At 34.1% G+C, this 15125-nt stretch overlaps 1 protein-coding gene across 1 annotated transcript; it reads left to right on the forward strand.

Moving 5' to 3' along the window:
- The first annotated feature begins 4507 nt into the window (after window positions 1-4507).
- LOC137385727 (N-alpha-acetyltransferase 60-like) lies at window positions 4508-14104 on the forward strand. The gene is made up of 5 exons (XM_068072264.1): window positions 4508-4614; window positions 4886-5021; window positions 9529-9628; window positions 9728-9895; window positions 13907-14104. The coding sequence occupies exons 1-5, from the start codon at window positions 4529-4531 to the stop codon at window positions 14047-14049; spliced, it is 633 nt and encodes a 210-aa protein (XP_067928365.1). The 5' UTR covers window positions 4508-4528; the 3' UTR covers window positions 14050-14104.
- Window positions 14105-15125: the final 1021 nt, after the last annotated feature.

Below are 15125 nucleotides of genomic sequence, written 5' to 3' on the forward strand. Positions count from 1 at the left end.
AGCAAGCACATTGTCTTTAATGAGCCCAACTGTGCTATGTGCATTTTTACCAACGCAATCACTTATTCGTCTCAAGATATAGCTCGCAATTATAACTTTTGTCCCGTCACTGAGAAGGAGGCACCCACTGACTATCGCTTTGCTCATAACAGGATGCATAGCGGTTGGGCTATTTGTGCGTACGTAAACCACCTATAGAAAGACTCTAGGAAAAGAAAAAATCCAAGTTGTATACCTAATTTGAAACGCATCATGAAAACATAGTTTTCTCAATGGAATTCTCACATTTTATTTTTACATATTTTTATATCACGCAATGAGATTTCACATAATAAATATCAATTCCAGTTCTATTGTAGCAATCAGATTATTCAAGTTTAGACGGAATTGAAATATGTCTGTAGAGGCAATACGACATGTTGGTTAATTACGTAGTACTCAGAGCTTATTGTGAGAGTGAATTTAGTTTGTGATGTTATATTCTTTTCAAAGAATTAATTTTCAAATTATCTTGCGAGTAGAAAAGCTGTTGCAAAAACTCTCGGCCTTCTACGCAAACATTTGCCGAAGCGAATCTTTAGATTGTGACCTACTGCGATGATCTGTAAAAACATTCTATGTGTCAGTATTTCAAGACGGGTTATTGGTCTGAAATGCATTACGTTGTAGCACGCTTTTGAACAATTAAGTATACGAGAGTGCCACATATGTGCTTAGTTTGCTAAATGGTGATATACCACAAGGATAACTGCATCTTGCTGTTAGGGTTAGAGTTATTTGTGGCCATTCGTTGTCTAAAATTTACTGAGAATATGAATATGGATCAGTGTGATGTTCAGTAGTGTTGGGTATGGTTCATGTTCTCCACATACCCCTAGATCTTTTGGGCAAGAAACTATTATCATTGACGTCTGAGGAATTACGAACAAATGTTAATTATCCTGTAGCAGCAGAGCTGACTGGTTGTCGTAGTCTTCAGGGAAGAGCTGTTCATGTTCGTCATGTTATCATCATGATTTTGTCATCAAAATTTTATGGTCTGCGGACCTAACTCACTCTGAAAGGCACTTATATTTTGTGCCTTCAAGCTTGCTAATAATGCTAACAGCTCTATTTGTTGTATAAATTAGTACACTTACATGTATTGATGTGAAGAAGAGGAATCCTCCGTCTTTCGTTACCCTTCCTTATATCCTTCTCATACTGCCTTATACTACCTAATCTACTCGCTTTACCCACTAGCCTTATTCGCTAGCTTTATCCAGCTTTATTCACTCATCGTAATTGCTAAGATCACCTGTGGGCTCAGAGGCCAATATAGCCTGAGCCTAACAAATCTCATAAAATAACACTACTCTGTATATTATTTATTGCCTTAAAGGTAGTTCTTAAGGCTTGATCCAAACCTATATGTTGTTATTTTTAGCAACATATCAAATATATTAAAAATGTTTAAATTTTACTCAGAACTGGACCCAGAGCAATTAAAGTGAAGAACTGAGAGAAAAAGAAAAACTTTTTTAAAGGAACAATTAAATTTGCAGGAACTTCTAGCAGACTTTCTGCAGTGGAAATATCAAACTGCTAAAACCTTGCGCTAGTTATATATACTGATAAGATAATAGCAATACGAAACACTGTTGATTGATTGACTAAAAGCTTAAGCTCACTGATTTATTCTGTTGCTCCATTTACATGTATCTTTTTGCAAATATTGAAAACTTGAAACCTTCAAATTTACTTTTTTGTAAAAAAATTTTAGCGGTAGATTTGTAGAAAGATTCAGGCGACTGATTTGAATAAATACACTTCAGAACCTCACTTCTAAAATGATACACATCTTGCTTTCACATGATACTAATATAATTTTGATTATTGAAATTTATTTAGGCATCATTTAGATTTGGTTGAACGTTTAACAACAAACATTGAAAACAACTGCAACTGAGCTATTATACAAATAGTAGTCGTGAAAATCCAAATTTTGGGCAATTGAAGATAATATCAGATTTGGCTACCAGTGATTTTTGTACCATTTTAAATTTCATAGCGGTATAATCTGAAAGCATCGTTATTTAGCATAAGCATTATGATATGATTTTGTTAGAGGATCTCGAAGAACTTTTATAATTTTGTTTAGGTAGCTCATGATTGGAATAGTGTCATTTTTACTAGGATCAAATCATTAACTTTTTGTTTCATTTCACCTTGTAACTGGTGAAAGAGGCAAATGGCACTAAAGACAGTGAAGCTCATTTTGCTGGCTTTATTTAGCCATCCAGGCTCTCCAATAATGATATTTAATGAACGACAATAAAATTGTTACAAACCAGCTCAATTATTGTAAATCCTGAGATCAATATACTATATATCAAATATAATCCATTTGAGAACTATTTCAATAATATTTTATGTTTGTGCTTTTGAAACTCCTTAATGATGTAATTGAGTTTTTTTTAGAAGGTAAAGATTTTTCAACTCTTTATGTTGTATTCAATGTAGGTTTATAAGTTAGTAAGTTAATGTTATAAAACTTTAACTTACTAACTTATAATTAACTTAAGCAGTTCCTTTAAACACAGTTTTATTCGACAGTACTTTAACAATAGGTATAAGCAGTTCCTCATTTTTTTAGTTTTAAATCATTGGTCTAAAGAAAATTAATGCGAGTGGTAGTGTTTGTGAGAAAAGGAAGAAGGTAATACTTTCCTTAAGATAAATTTAGTTCTTTAAAAAAATATGTTTTACTATCTAATATTCATCATGAGGAAGCAAGTGAAAGTCATTGAAGAAAAAAAAACAAATTATTAAAGGAGGGAAAGGGGAAAGACTGTCATTGACAATTTATGATAAGACGTAAAAACTATCTAATCTAAAAACAGAAGATATACAAATAAAGTGTGTTAATTTAAACTTTGCATAGTCGCGGTAAAAGTCTCACTTTTAGGGGTTATTACTTTGGATTGACATAGTTTCACATAATGCATTTGTTTTAATGCTGCACATAGCTTTTAGAAAAAAGTTTTTCTCAAGTTTGGTCTGTAGAACAATTTAAATTAATTACACTGGGAGTGTTTGCTCTAACGTAGAATTGTTTTGAGTTAGAAGTAACTTCAGAACGAATTGATTTCATATGTCGAGATTGGACCGTGTCCGAATTAGTTTTGATGTAGTGAGCATCACGAGCATAACGAATTTGATTTTGTTTGCTGTTTGCATTCCATGATGGTAAATTAGGTTTATACATTGTTTATGGATATATTATGAAGCTAAAATAAAACCTTAAAGCGTTTGCAATAATCTCAGGAAAGTCGAAGGAGCAATGAAAGTTTTTGATACTAAAAACACACAATCTTTTGATACTTAACATTGTAATTTTACCAAAACACACAGAGTGTGACTGGTATATAGGGGAAAATCAAACCAGTTTTACAGAAAGCCTTTTTATCATCAAACTTATTTTTGCAAATGAGGTGAACAATTTTTTATTGAGTTTCAAAGCGGTTTTTTTGGGTTTTACGGTATTGCGCGTCTTTAAAAAGTAAGTTATTTATTTACTTATTGCTCTTATCAGGAGTCTAAGACCTGTTTTTTCTAGTGATCGAATTCTAAATTATTCTTTTGGCCATAACAATCAGCAAGTTATGTGATCTTCTGATGTCACTTCAACAAAAGACATCAAAGTTAAACGGAACTAGCGTTTTGTGCACTAAATATATATATGTAGCGTAGTACTGGAATACATGGGACTAGCAGAGTTAAAATACACCTTTGGAGAATGTACATGACAATAGAATGCTGGTTTAGGTGGCCTTAGCTGCTTCACAAGGATGTCTTCTTGATTGTGTCCTTTTAACCTTTTGCGATTGATATAGCTCTTACTTATAGTAATACATTTTTTTATGAATCCCAATGCATTATGAGATTGTTGCATGAGCGGCAATTTGTTACCCAAGTTTGTTAAAAAATATGTGCTGTTATTTTACATTCATTCAATATTGTGCGATATCTGCAGGCTTATTTTTCGTAGCATGACACCATGCCATGATGCGGCCCATAATCTGCAATTTTGTTATAAAATAAAAGGTACATGATATATATGAAGTATGCGTAGAGGAAATCAAAGTGTGAAAGCTGAAGTACATGTACATTTATGTTGTTTTTTTTATAATTGACTATGCAAACACGTGTAGAGGTTTACTGTTGTCAATCATTAATAATCTATGACGAATATTCTGTTTGAGGCAAAGTTGCTAATGTTTGAACAGAGAACTTTTTGGACTAATAATAAAAGAGCTCGTTACTTGCAGTACCCTATCTTACATGCTTTTTGAGCAATCAGTAGCCATAAAATTGGTTTTAAATGGTTTCTGAAAATTATACACGCGTATATGCAAGTCTTTAGGGGCTATTTTTTGGTCATTCCGCAGGTAATCAAGAAGCGAGAAAGTTACAGTCATATGCAAGTCAAAGGTTACGAAAGTTTGTAAGCTAGACACTTTGACAGTATCAATTTGAAGTTGCCACAATGGATGCTTCATGGAGTTATCGGTTTCTTGAACCACGTGATATTGATGAAGTTAAGGACCTTTGTCGAATTTGGTTTCCCGTGAGGTGAGCACAGCTTTAACCTGATGCACAATTAAACTATATCAATGCAGTAAAATGTTTTGGAATAGCCGGTGTATGTTCTATTGATTGATTGCTTGATACCAACTTCAACTTGCTAGTTTGTAGTGTATGATGTTTACTTGGCTTTTCTTAACAATCAAATACATTTAATGTACATTTATTTTTTTGTTTAAGCTTCAAGTATGCAACATGATTGTTAGAGCCATTCGTAATTAGGTATCTGTACATGCTCCTATCGATATTGGTGCTATAGGTATCCAGAGTTTTGGTATCAAGACGTGACCAGTGCTGAGAGATATTATTCCCTTGCTGCCACACATCCAGTTGATGGACATATTATTGGAATGATTGTGTGTGATGTAAAGTCTCTCAAACAGGTTAACAGAGAGGTAGGTTTTGGTCTCAATTATAGTTTCATGGAGAGTACTTCTGGTCGGTTGGTCCCATTTACTACTGTGTTCAGGGTTGGAAAAAATCATTTTGTAGAAAAAAATATTGGATTTTTTTCATAAAATTAATTATTCAATGCCAATGATGTTTTAGAAAAATTAGATCAAATAACTGTAATGTGAATTTTGTTGCAAGTCAACCTTCAAGCACATTTTTTTGATGTGATCGATGCTGTGGATCATGCAAAGTATTATTGCCAACTTTTCCAGTACCTAGCCAGTTTCTTATTTTTAATGAATGAAACCAAAAGTGGAGAATGCTTGCAGTTGAGCACTTTTGAAAACTGGACTAGGTACAGATGCTACCTCACAATTATTCCTGTTTTGCGGCTTTCTGTTTTGTTACTGTGTTAACATCAATCTTGTATGCTATTGTATACTAATTCATTCTATTTACTACTGTTTACTAGTCTATCATACTACTGTATACTAGTTTATCATATTTACTACTGTGTACTAGTCTATCATATTTACTACTGTATACTAGTATGTCATATTTACTACTGTATACTAGTTTATCATATTTACTACTGTATACTAGTCTATCATATTTACTACTGTATACTAGTCTATCATATTTACTACTGTATACTAGTCTATCATATTTACTACTCTATACTAGTATGTCATATTTACTACTGTGTACTGGTCCATCATATTTACTACTGTGTACTAGTATATCATATTTACTACTGTATACTAGTATATCATATTTACTACTGTATACTAGTCTATCATATTTACTACTGTATACTAGTATGTCATATTTACTACTGTATACTAGTCTATCATATTTTCTACTGTGTACTAGTCTATCATATTTACTACTGTATACTAGTATGTCATATTTACTACTGTATACTAGTCTATCATATTTACTACTGTATACTAGTCTATCATATTTACTACTGTATACTAGTCTATCATATTTACTACTGTATACTAGCATGTCATATTTACTACTCTATACTAGTTTATCACATTTACTACTGTGTACTGGTCCATCATATTTACTACTGTGTACTAGTATATCATATTTACTACTGTATACTAGTATATCATATTTACTACTGTATACTAGTATATCATATTTACTACTGTGGACTGGTCCATCATATTCACTACTGTATACTAGTCTATCATATTTACCACTGTGTACTAGTCTATCATATTTACTACTGTGTACTAGTCCATCATATTTATTACTGTGTACTATTCTATCATATTTACTATATATCAACTTGCACCTACTTGATGTTTTCTGGAATTTTCATGTAATGCGAAGCAAAAACTTTACATACCGTAAAACCTCTAATTGAACGCCATCTCTATTTGAACGTCACCTCCAATTGACCGCCAACCTGAGAGAAGGATTGAAAAATAGACTGCCACTCTCTAATCGAACGCCACCTCCATTTGACCGCCACTTTGACATTACTTTATCTTTACGAGTCCATAATATCAATGACCAGTCGCAAAGTGTCCACAAAATCGTGAATCTTTCACATCAATAACAATTAACTCTCTTGGGGTCCAACTCTAAAGCTTTTCATTTTATTTCCCTTAAAACTTTGAAAGCAACACCACAAAAATAATTAATAACTGTCTCAGGCTAATAGTAGTTCCTTATAGTAGATACTTCGAAGTACAAGTATATAAAATCGGTTTACATTTACGATGGCACAAAGGTTACGTTTAGCGAGCAAAACTTTTACGCGTTGCGTTTGCGTTAAAAGCAAAGCATAAAATTTTTGCTTTGCCAAAACATTGTTTGAAAGCTAATATCGACTAGCTCAGCAGTGCAGAAGAAAAGTTGAGGTCAGAAGACATTGTTGGGGGGTACAGTACAACCAAAAGCTGTTCGTTCCATCGAAAGCAACAATCAGAACGCAGCTGTCAGAGCGATTGATGGAAATATTTTTGTTTTTAAACATCAATTTCTGTTTCTGCATGTAATATAAGTATGGTTCATTTATGTCACTTGTTCATGAATATTTGTATCATTTGATCAATTATCATTATATAACTTATAAATATGCAGATTTATCTCATATTATTTAATAGCATCCTCGTGGTTAGCTTAACACGGCTTACAATGAATGTTTTATTTGCACATAAAAAGCTCTTTTATTGCACATAAAAAGCTAGTTTTGGCTGCAAACTGTAGCAAACATATTGATGAGTACAATGAGCTTTTATTCAATATTGTTAAAAGTAGATATAAAATAAAAATATGCCCCCAAATTTAGAATGAGATTAAAAATTGAATGCTCTAACAAATTGCCAAGCAAGGCTATAATATCATCGCAGATTAATTGCAAGTAATAGATAACCACTAGTAGAGCTATCCTTTCGCTTTCCAATGCATATTTTATTTAGACATCTTTGACAAGTTAAAGGTAAGTTAGCAGATTCCAGTTAGTAGGCTAGCCATCAGCTCCAGCATACTAATCTCCGCATTCTAGCAGAATCTTCTCAGTTCATCTCTTGGCCACACATAGTCTATCATATGATCGAGACTAACTTCTTTAATCATTTTATCAAGAAATTCATATTTCAATTTATGGAAAGTTTGCAAATATACGAAGTAATGTTACAGTTGTCATTTTATTTTGTAGCATTACAGTACAATTACAACAACACAAAAATTATTGTACCAATAATTAGCATGAGAAGTGGAAACGCTTGCAGTGCGACGCTCTAGTATCTGGTGCAGTGCTCTAACATCATTAGCGAGACGGCAAAATTTATCACATGACTGAAGTAAATGTATGACTTCTCATGCAACATATTAGAAATTTTTTATGTATCAAATTTAGAAAGAAATTGCTGGAAAACCTCTAATTAAACGCCACCTCTATTTGAACGCTATCTCTATTTGACCGCCACTACGAGAGCTGGGTTGAAAAATAGAGCGCCAATTTTTATTTGAACGCCAACTCCATGTGACCGCCACTTTGACTATGTTTGATTTTTATGAACCCATAATATCAAATGATCAGTAGAAGTGTCCATAAAATCGTATTAATAATGAATCGTTTACATCAATAACAATCAATTCTGTCGCTGTCCAACTCTGAAGCTTTTCAATTTTTTGAAAGCGATGCCATAGAAATAATCAATAATGGTCTCAGGCTAAAAGTAGTTCCTTGTTTAACGTGGTCGTGATACTTCGAAGTACATGTACCTATATAAAAACGGTTTAAATTTACGATGGTAGATGAACTTTCAAAGCAACGAAATTGAAATAATTACTAGCTGTTTCAGGCTAATAGTAGCTCCTTGTTTAACGCGGTCAAAGAGTATGCATTTAAAAATGGTTTGCGAGTTTTGGGCCTAACGTTACGTTTAGCAAGCAAACATTTACACACTGCATTTAGGCTAAACGCAGCGCGTAAAAGATTTGCTCTGCCAAAAAATTGTTTGGATGCTAATACTGACTAGTTCAGCAGTGCAGAAAAAGAGTTGAGGCGTGAAGATATTGTGGAAGGTATTGGAGAACTAGAAGATGTTCGTTCCATCGAGAACAAAAATCAGAATCCAGCTATCCTAGCAAACGATGGAAACATTTTTTGTTTTAAAAATGTACATTTTTGCTTCTGCATGTAATATAAGTATGGTTCATTTATGTCACTTTTTCATGAATATATATTTGTATCATTTGATAGATTATTGTCATAGATATAATGATAGGTTTGTTATATCTATGATTATTATTATTATATAATCTTATAAATATGCAGATTTATAGCATGTTATTTAATAGCATCTTTGAGGCTATCTTAACACAGATCTTACAATGGATTGATGCTCATAACTCCACTTCTATTGCACATAAAAAACTAGTTTTGGGTGCAAACTGTAGCAAACATATCAATGACTGCAATGAGCTTTTATGCAACATTGTTAAATATAGATATAAAATAAAAATATGTTTTCAAATTGAGAATTAAATAAAAATTGAAAATGCCGACAAATTGCATAGAAGGACACAGGCTACAATATCATCGCAAGTCAATTGCAAGCAATAGATATCAACTGGTAGATATATTTCTCGGTTTTTTGATGCATATTTATTAAGAGATCTTTGTCAAGTTGGAGGTAAGCTAGCAGATTTATTGCATCCAAAAGGTTTAATATAAAATATAGGCGACATTCGCTTCGCCTGTAATAAAGCTAAATTTATCTTTCTAAAGTTCTGACGAGCTATTTGAAAACTACACAGCCAGCCTCTATTTGAATGCCACCTTTAATTGACCGCCACTATAGAGGAAGGGTTGAAAAATAGAGCGCCATGGCGTTCAATTAGAGGTTTTACGGTAAATTCTTTGTGTTAACTTGAATTTACGTTATAGGAGCTTCACGATATAAGAGCGTCCACAGTAACTGTATCATTATCTGTGTGTAAGCCCACCTTAGCTATAAATGTTCTCTATCTACATTTAAGGACCACAGCCTACTTTCTAGAGAGCATTGTACCGAGGATTCACGAGTTGCATACATCCTCAGTCTTGGGGTCGTAGAGTCATTTAGGCGCAAGCGTCTTGGTAAGTTGTTTAGTTCCGCTCATCAACTGCCATCGTTATAGTGTTCCTTGGCCGTAACTGTGACTTGTTACGAGCAACATTACTGGCTGTTTGATGCAGGATCAGCCCTTTTGAACAAGCTGATTGAGTACCTGACATCTCCCGTGAAGCGGCACGTCAAGGCAGTCTATCTCCATGTGCTGTTTTCAAATATGGCTGCTACTTCCTTCTACAGGAAGCATGATTTCAGGGAGCATATGTTTCTGCCTTTCTACTATCATATTAATGGTGAGCCAGATAAGATAATGTCGACGATCAATCATGAAAGTGTGCACTAGATAAGGGTATATGAGAGGCAATGGTAAATTTCACCCGAGGATCTGCCAAGCATTGTTTTTAGTATTACAACAGTTGGAATCGAGGAGTAATGGCGCGTCCTGTTGTACGAAATGATTCATGGTATGTTTTGACTGTTGGTAAAACGGGACATAGATCAGAAAAGATGATTCTAATATTTTGTATATTTCTTCTTAGTTACTGTAATAGTCGTTATAGTTGTAGCATCTATTCATCTTAACTGGTCGGCAGGCATCTACTGTTTCCTTACACTTTCCTTCTAATCGTCACTATATCACACAATTTTCACTCAAACTTATGAATCACAGCTGCGTTATCGTGATAAGCTTGTAGTATAGGAGATGCTGTAGAGCCCTTTTCATGTAATATAACAACGATTTGCTCACAACGATAGAAAAGCTCAGTTTACTTATTTTGCACACTAGCTATTGTATGCTCCTAGCTGATCATTACGCTGTTGATGCTGTAGTTACCATGAAACCTCTACCCTAGGACACTTATGTATTCGCCTCATCTAACTTTTGCGTTTTCGCGGAGTCATCCTCTCGCGAAAATTTCATGATCGAAACTAAACTATCATAACGAACGAGTGAAAATGCGGAATTAAATAGCTTTGTTCATTGATAGTCCAAGAAACAAATGGCAGCAAGCGATCAAATTGCATTATCGATCTCTGCCCTACAATTCTACCTGCGGTTTACAATTACAAACTAGTCCCAACTTGAAATTTTTTTTCTTGCCGGTGAATCGAACCTGAGGAATCTGATTATGTTTGTTCCACTGCATTTATTTTCACATCACTATATTTTCGCACTCGTCAGAGCTGCAAAATTAAGTTGCATCGAAATTTAACTCTGTATGCTACTCACAAAAATAAATACTAGCGAAATATAAGTGTCTTAGGGTATGTGGATGCCACCTTTACTTCAACGGTGCTTCTATTTGACCACCACTAAAAGGAGAAGGGTTGAAAAATAAAGTGCCACCGTTTAATTGAGTGCCACTTCCATTTGACCGCCACTATTTGACAATCTTTGATCTTTTCGAACCCGTCATAGCGATCAGTAGAAAAGGGGTCCGCAAAATGGTACTAATAATGACTAGGTTACATCATTAACAATTAATTCTTTCATGGTTGCTGTTCATATGGAAGTCCATTTTCTAGCTACAAAGCTTACAATTTTTCTTTAAAACTTTTAAAGCAATGCCAGAGAAATAATTAATAACTGTATTGGGCTAATAGTAGTTCCTTGTTTAGCATGGTTTTGATACTTATAGCTATATGGAAAGCGGTTTACAATCACGATGCTATCTGTAGTACTATTTTCAGGCTATAAAACTAGTGCTTAGCATGCATGCGGCTAAACGTTTATCATCATTTTCAGAAAAAGCTTTTTAAATAAAAACTCATAAAAGTTTTGCTTTGCTAAAAAAATTTTTAGACCCTAATATCGACTAGTTCAGGGGTACAAATAAAAAGTCGAGATCAGCAGACATTGCAGAAGGTATTGAAAATCGGAAGACGATGGAATGGCTCTAAATGAAAGCAGCAATCCGAACGCAAGTGGCCGACCAAATGATGAAAATATTTTTGTTTGAAAAATGTTAATTTTTGTTTCTGCATGTATTATAAGTATGGTTCGTTTATGTCACTCGTTTATGCATATACATGTATGTCTGTAGCATTTGATAAGTTATTATTATATAACTTATAAATTTGTAGTTTTATGGCATATTATTTGATAGCATCATTGCAATTATCTAAACTCGGCTTACAACGGATAACTTATTTCATAACTGTTCTTCTATTGCACAGTTTTGGCTGCAACCTGTAGCTAGCATATCAATGAGTGAAGTGAGCTTTTATGTAGCATTGTTAAATCTATCTTCTAGTTATATACATCTCAATGTGTGTCATTTGTTTGTCCCACTATAGCGATAAAGTTTTAGTGCCGAAAAATCACTTACTGGATTTGAACTCATGGCATTCAAATCGCAAGTCTGCTAACAAGCGCGTATAACCACAAGGCTAAGCCTTACTCATCGCACGCATTGCCCTTATCATATACTGTATATCCTTATGCAATTACACACGCTAAATGTGTACATACTTTTTGTTATTAATTAATACAGCGTGTTCTCGGGTTATGATGCCCCTATTATAAGATTTTTCTTGTCTTGCTATATGGAACGCGAAGTTTTTTCGTCCTTGCCATACGAGGGCAATTTTTTATATTTTTCCATAATATGATATCAATAAAAATTTCTCTCGAAATTAAAATTTGGTAGACGGTGTACTGCTTAAGACGAAATAACGAAAATGCCGATATGCTTGTCATTGAAATCCCTCCTACAACACTTGCAACAGATACTATATTCGCTATCTCAGTTCAGCGTTATTCCTTATAAGTTATAGTACAAACGAATTCGAAAACAGATAAGTAATGAAATTTTAGCCTATGACAAGGTTGAAGTTTAGTTTAGTAAAATACATACTAAAACTTAGATTCAAGTGTGTATTTAGTCAGCTAAATTCATTTAAGTTAAATTCAACATTTACAGTATGTTATATGTATGTCTCGAAGGTAAGAACTCCCCACGATACGTACTGCGCGTAGTACATTGTAAAGTTACTTTTTCTTGTAGATCATAACTGCTAAATACACTAAAGGTAAAGTCTTAGGTAACTATAGTTACTAAGGTTAATATATTTTTTGTTACTAATTTTTAACATGTACAGTACGTATATAAAATTTTGATGATTTTTACTAGGGGATGTTTGCATTAGATAAATACTATGGGTTTCTATACCACTCTACATGATATTTTCGCCTCACGATGCCAACACTGAAACGAATTGAAATCATATAATTGTATACCAAATATTTTTTGTAATCTTAGCAAAACAGACTTTAGTTAGCCATTATTTGCTAATTATTTCACATTTGCAACCTTTGCAAGTTTGTTTTTCTCGTAATTTATTTGAACTGCACAAAACACTTTTCTCATGATATAAAGTTTGAAAGTTAGAATGGTAACTGTCATTATATGTTATATAAAAATTAATTTTCTGTGCAAAGACTTTCATTACCCGGGCAACGCAGGGAATTCAGCTAGTATAGTTATAAAATAAACATTTGCCTTCAAATTTAGAATGAAATAAAAAGTTGAAAGTTCCAACTGATTGCAACGCAGGCTGTAAGATCATCGTAGGTGAATTGCAAGCAATAGATATCAGTTGGTAGAAATATTTTTCAGCTTCCCAATGCATGTTTATTAAAGAACTATGACAAGTTGAAGGTAAGCTATGACCGATATAGTGCATCAAAAAGGGTTAATGCCGCTTGGAGAAGGGTGCAAATAAAGGCGACATTCGCTTCGTCCGTAAAAAGGGTTAAATTCAGCTTCCCAAAATTGTGAGGATGTATTTGAAAATACAACGCCACCCCTTATTTGAACGTCACCTTTAATAAAACATCACTATAGGTATAGGGGAAAGGTTAAAAATGAAAGTTTTGCAGTATATTACATAGTAAAGATTGTCTTCACATATGTTAAAGAGCAGACAAATCCAATTTATGATAAGTTCTAATTGAGTAAGCACTGGACATTCCTATTGATGCATTTCTTACTTTTTGAACTTTCTACTCTCCCCCCTCATCACTTAATATTAGTCTAGGTTTAATTGAGAGCTCGTTGAAAGTCACTCGCTTGTATATATCTTTTGTAATCGATGAACTGAATCTTATTGCTATGTCGGTCCTCTGCTAAGTCATTGGCGTTGTGTATCATGTTTGATGTAAAAGGTAGTTTGCTAGTTTATAGTGGGTAGTTGAGAGGATTCTATTCCAGACTCTTCAGCACGGCTGTAAATTAGACGCTGGTTCAGAATATATGCTGCCTTAACTAGCACCTCACGTCGTCTGCTGATTGATTTTACAGGAAGATCAGCAGATGCATGCAGTTATGTACGATATATTAATGGTGGAACTCCACCCAAGACTATCATATATCCTTTATTCTACAACTGTGTTCCGGTACTTGTTTGTTACATTGCCCTTTTATTGCAAACAATTTTCTATTAGAATGCATGATGCAGTATCCTATAGCGTGATTACATTAGTCATAATGTTGCTAAAAGTCAAAGTTGTGTCTAAGGGTTATTCTGACACTGCGCTAGCTGTCGGCATATTCTATTTTTATGGTGAGTAACTCTATTCCAATTATATTCTGATGTATATATTGATCGGGCACATTAATTGCTAAGCGATCTTTCATAGCAGTGGCTAGCAAGTCGTTGTAGGATATTATCCCTGTGATAATGATCAATGCTTGCTCATGAGTGCTATACCAGTGATTTTTGAACTGGTATAGCATACCATGGTGCGATACCAGAGTGATTTTTGAACTTGATGTCTAGTCTGACACATTGTCTGCAAGAACTTTTAACCAAAACCTTTTACGATTCTAGGCCAATCTGCGAACACATAATTATTTTGCAAAATCAGTTAATTCTAGTTTGGGACATTTTCTCCTTGACCATGTAATACGGCCAGTTTGTCACAGTGCTTTTATGGGCTTGCTTCAACTACCTTCAAAGTCTTGACTTATCCTGGTCGACTCGCATACCAACTTGCTCTGAGAGGCACAGCTCTTACTCTTGGCAACTGGAGGTAAAAGAGGGCAAAAGTAGACTTGAGGCAGGAGGAGATGTCAGGATGTGGTACATTCTCTTTTAGGTTGGTTCTTAATTATGGTTACTATGAAAGACATTTTTTTCAGAATTAAAAATTATATCATCTTTGGTGTACTTTTGAGGTGATGCATCGACAGGCTGCGCTTTCACAACTTTTTAGAAGAAATCCTTTCATAATGCTTAATTTGTAAAAATATATTTGTTAATGGTATGTACATGTAGTAGTCTAGTTCTTCATCTTAAGGCTGGTTCACACTAGATCGCTGTATCTCAGCCTTGATGCCACAATACTTTGGTGATCGTCAGTGATAACAATGTTCACGCTATCACAAACCCATTCACGTTTGCATCAGCAAATACTTCGCTACGCAGTGTGATTGTTTTTCTTTTTGATTTTTCACAAAGGAACCTCTTTGTTGCCGCATGCTGGAACTAAATACTAGTCCCGCAGCAACTATCATAAAC

The sequence above is a fragment of the Watersipora subatra genome, chromosome 1 (genome assembly GCF_963576615.1).
Source record: "Watersipora subatra chromosome 1, tzWatSuba1.1, whole genome shotgun sequence".
NCBI lineage: Eukaryota > Metazoa > Bryozoa > Gymnolaemata > Cheilostomatida > Watersiporidae > Watersipora > Watersipora subatra.